Source organism: Tasmannia lanceolata, unplaced genomic scaffold, assembly GCF_043159265.1.
Source record: "Tasmannia lanceolata isolate RefF3 unplaced genomic scaffold, GAP_Taslan_0.1 ptg000007l, whole genome shotgun sequence".
Classification (NCBI taxonomy): Eukaryota; Viridiplantae; Streptophyta; class Magnoliopsida; order Canellales; family Winteraceae; genus Tasmannia; species Tasmannia lanceolata.
In genome coordinates this window covers 7,922,896-7,926,335 of record NW_027518684.1, presented here as the reverse complement: position 1 = coordinate 7,926,335, position 3,440 = coordinate 7,922,896, and the positions used below count along the sequence as shown (strand labels likewise).

The 3,440-nt window shown below is 38.3% G+C and overlaps 1 protein-coding gene across 1 annotated transcript; it reads left to right on the top strand.

Moving 5' to 3' along the window:
- The first annotated feature begins 360 nt into the window (after positions 1-360).
- LOC143880907 (patatin-like protein 2) lies at positions 361-3,190 on the top strand. Its single transcript, XM_077383889.1, has 6 exons — positions 361-518; positions 688-869; positions 968-1,151; positions 1,473-1,634; positions 1,750-2,052; positions 2,798-3,190. The coding sequence occupies exons 1-6, from the start codon at positions 372-374 to the stop codon at positions 3,041-3,043; spliced, it is 1,224 nt and encodes a 407-aa protein (XP_077240004.1). The 5' UTR covers positions 361-371; the 3' UTR covers positions 3,044-3,190.
- The last annotated feature ends 250 nt before the right edge of the window (positions 3,191-3,440 follow it).

Below are 3,440 nucleotides of genomic sequence, written 5' to 3'. Positions count from 1 at the left end.
AACCCGGCTCGAGTTGCAGCCCTACGTACGCCCCTAGTCACGTCCGGGTCGATGCTGAGTTCTCATTCGAGTGTCCAAGTTTTGCCTCCAAGTCCTTCATAACTCCTTTGACACATTAAAATAGAAAATTGACTCAGCAACATTTAGCCATAAATTATCAAAAGAAGTGAACTCGCACGATGTACAATTCATTTAACTTATCCCATTTTTGGACCAAAAGAAAAAAGAAAAAAAAATGAGATTATGGATTTATAGGTCATCATGACAAGTTCTATTTTATTTTTAGCTGAGATACTTCTCTATATAAAGAGTAGGTTGATGCACCATTTTACACAGACCAATCTAGAGAGAGAGAGAGAGAGAGAGAGAGAATGGGCAGCTTAGCGAATCTCCCACCGGCCGTAGAGAATCCCCCACCCGCTGTCGGGGAGATGGTGACTGTGCTTAGCATAGACGGAGGTGGTGTGAGAGGCATAATCCCTGGAACCATCCTTGCTTTCCTCGAATCCAAATTACAAGTAACTAGCAATCTATATTTCTCTTATTCTTTTTTTTTCAATGATCGACGATCAAAGATGATGATTTGTTCGGTCTCATTCGTGTATTTTATAAAGGCTTGTTCTGTTTCATCTTTGGTTCTAAGTGATTTAAAGTTTCATTAAATGGCATGATTTGTTATTTTTATAGGAACTTGATGGACCGGACGTTCGGCTCGCCGACTACTTTGACGTGATTGCCGGAACAAGCACTGGCGGCTTGGTGACCGCCATGCTTACCGCCCCGGACAAAAACAACCGCCCGCTCTATGCAGCTAAAGACATTAATAACTTCTACTTAGAACACTGCCCCAAGATATTTCCTCAGAAGGGGTGCGTTTATCAATACTCCCTCCCTTGAATTCACGTATTTGCATGTATTTATTTCTACCTAGTTTTATAAGGATTCTGATTGAAAATCTTGGGTGCAGCTTCTTGAGTTCAGCTAGAAACTTGTTGGGTGCAGTCTTTGGACCTAAATATGACGGCAAGTACTTGCACTCTTTGGTTAGAGAGATTCTAGGGGAGACTAAGTTGCACCAAACCTTAGCAAATATTGTAGTTCCAGCTTTTGATATTAAGTATCTTCAGCCAGTCATCTTCTCCACCTACAAGGTACTAATATACATTCCAACCTTCATATTTCAGTGTTTGATTTTGAATCTCAAATTCTCTCCCGTGTCTATTCCTATGTCCCCATAGGAAGGCTCTGAAAATTCTACGATTTTGGTATTTAGGATATATAAGGTCTTGTTTGCCCACCTTTTGGGTGTCATTCACTAGAACCAATAGTCATTTCGGTGTCCCACATGGGGCCTATTTCCTCACCAATAACAGACTCTCTCTATTGGGTATCCCACAGTTGATTTCTTTCTTTTTTTTGTCTCAATGCCACATATGTTCAACTCTAATGTTAGCTTGTTATATAAATTTCAGGCAAAAAATGAAGTGTCTAATGACTTGTACCTCTCCGACGTATGCATCGGTACATCGGCGGCCCCAACATATCTTCCAGCTTACTTCTTCCAAACCCATGATGCCAAAGGAAATGTGAAGGATTTCAATCTAATTGATGGAGGAGTCGCCGCAAATAATCCTGTACTTAAAATCATGTTTGCTATGTTATCATGGCTTTCTTTCTTTCGATGTACAATTTTAAGTCATTGCAATAAAGACAATATGGAAATTTATGTATATTTTTCTGTTTATGTAGGCATTAACGGCAATATCGGAAGTAAGCAAAGAAATATTAATGAATAACCAAGATTTCTTAGACATAAAGGCTACGGATTATGGGAAGTTCCTAGTGTTATCTTTGGGGACGGGGTCAGCAAAGCAGGAAGAGAAGTATAGTGCAAATATGGCGGCCAAATGGGGATTTTTTGGATGGCTTTATAACATTGGGGCTACTCCTTTGATTGACTCTTTCTCACAGGCAAGCGGAGACATGGTTGACATTCATATCTCTGTTCTCATCCAAGCTCTCCACTCCGAGTGCAACTATCTTAGAATCCAGGTCTCTCTCTCTCTCTCTCTCTCTCTCTCTCTCTCTCTTGTTTTGTGTCTGACTTTTCAGCCAATTTTTTTCCACAGTCATTAAATTTATCTAATGTGGCTCTTCTCTTGGGAAAAAGTTGGCCGCGAAATGGCTTTCCATCGAAATTGCTTAGCAAATCCGAAAAAAGTTTTATATATGCATATTTTCAAAGTAGGCTTCAAAGCTTTATTTTCAAAGTCTTTTTGAAGGGATTTGCTCGGACTATTGCAGGAGAGAAAAGCCACGCAGGCTCACTTTCTAGCTTTGTCTTATTCATTTAATTGATCTGAGGAGGGGGTTCTCCCATGCAAAAGTCAGGTGCAAAATGGCTTCCACGAAATTGCGTAGCAAATCCCCTTTCTGAATAATCAAAGTTTCAAAGTTCTGAGTTTTATAAACCTTTATGGCAATGTCTAAGCCATTTTGAGGCCCCTCTTTTGCTGAATTTGTCTTAGAAGTTTAATTCAAATGAAGTAGCACTTCTCTTCTTAAAAAGAGGTGCTGCGGAATTGCTTTTGGCGAAATTGCCTTTATCGAAGAAAAGCCAATAGTATGTTTTCAAGAAGAAATAAATTAAACGTATAACATGAAAAAAAAATGCAAATTTTTGCTGACATAAGTTCTATCATTTGGGTATATAACGTTGTCTTTAGCTCGAATGGTGCTATTTATTTTCTAATTAATTCATACTTAATTAGTAAATGAATCTTTGCTCGAATAACAGGATGACACATTGGTTGGCAATGCATCATCGGTCGATATATCCACGACAGAGAACCTATTAAATTTGGTGGAGGTGGGCAAAAATCTTCTGAAGAAACCAGTGTCTAGAGTGAACTTGGAGACAGGCCTTTTCGAAGAAGCAGGAGGACTGATTGGAAATGGAACCAACGAAAAGGCCTTGATTCATTTCGCAAAGCTTCTATCCAAAGAACGCAGGCTCAGGCAAAAGAATGTGTCTCCTGCCTGATTCCAACGTTCTAAAGATTACATTATATGCTTAAATAAAATGTATGAGAGAAAATCCATGGATCATTGAAGATTGACCATTCATTAGTAGGTGCGATATGATTATTGTAAGAGAATAAAATCAGATCATCATTTGATTGATTAGCTTGTAGTTTATAAAACCAGCTTTCGTTTGGTAGTTAGGTTCAAGGTTATCTTTTTCAAATATTATTATTTTTATCTATCTCCTTGAGTGTTCTGTTCTGTATTAACTCATAAGAGATAATTGCATGGTAATCCAAGATTGTTGAGCAATTATTTTCTTAACAATTATAGTCAATTCTCAGTTTTTTAGCACTATACTTGTGCCACATGTCTTGTGTGATTTGTTAATGATTATAAGAATTTTGGGAAGAAAC

Excerpts from the sequence above, each read along its gene's own strand:
- LOC143880907 (XM_077383889.1), top strand. The coding sequence starts at position 372 with ATGGGCAGCTTAGCGAATCTCCCACCGGCCGTAGAGAATCCCCCACCC. Across the intron at positions 519-687 it reads TCCTCGAATCCAAATTACAA|GAACTTGATGGACCGGACGT; the intron begins GTAACTAGCAAT and ends TTATTTTTATAG. Across the intron at positions 1,635-1,749 it reads GAGTCGCCGCAAATAATCCT|GCATTAACGGCAATATCGGA; the intron begins GTACTTAAAATC and ends CTGTTTATGTAG.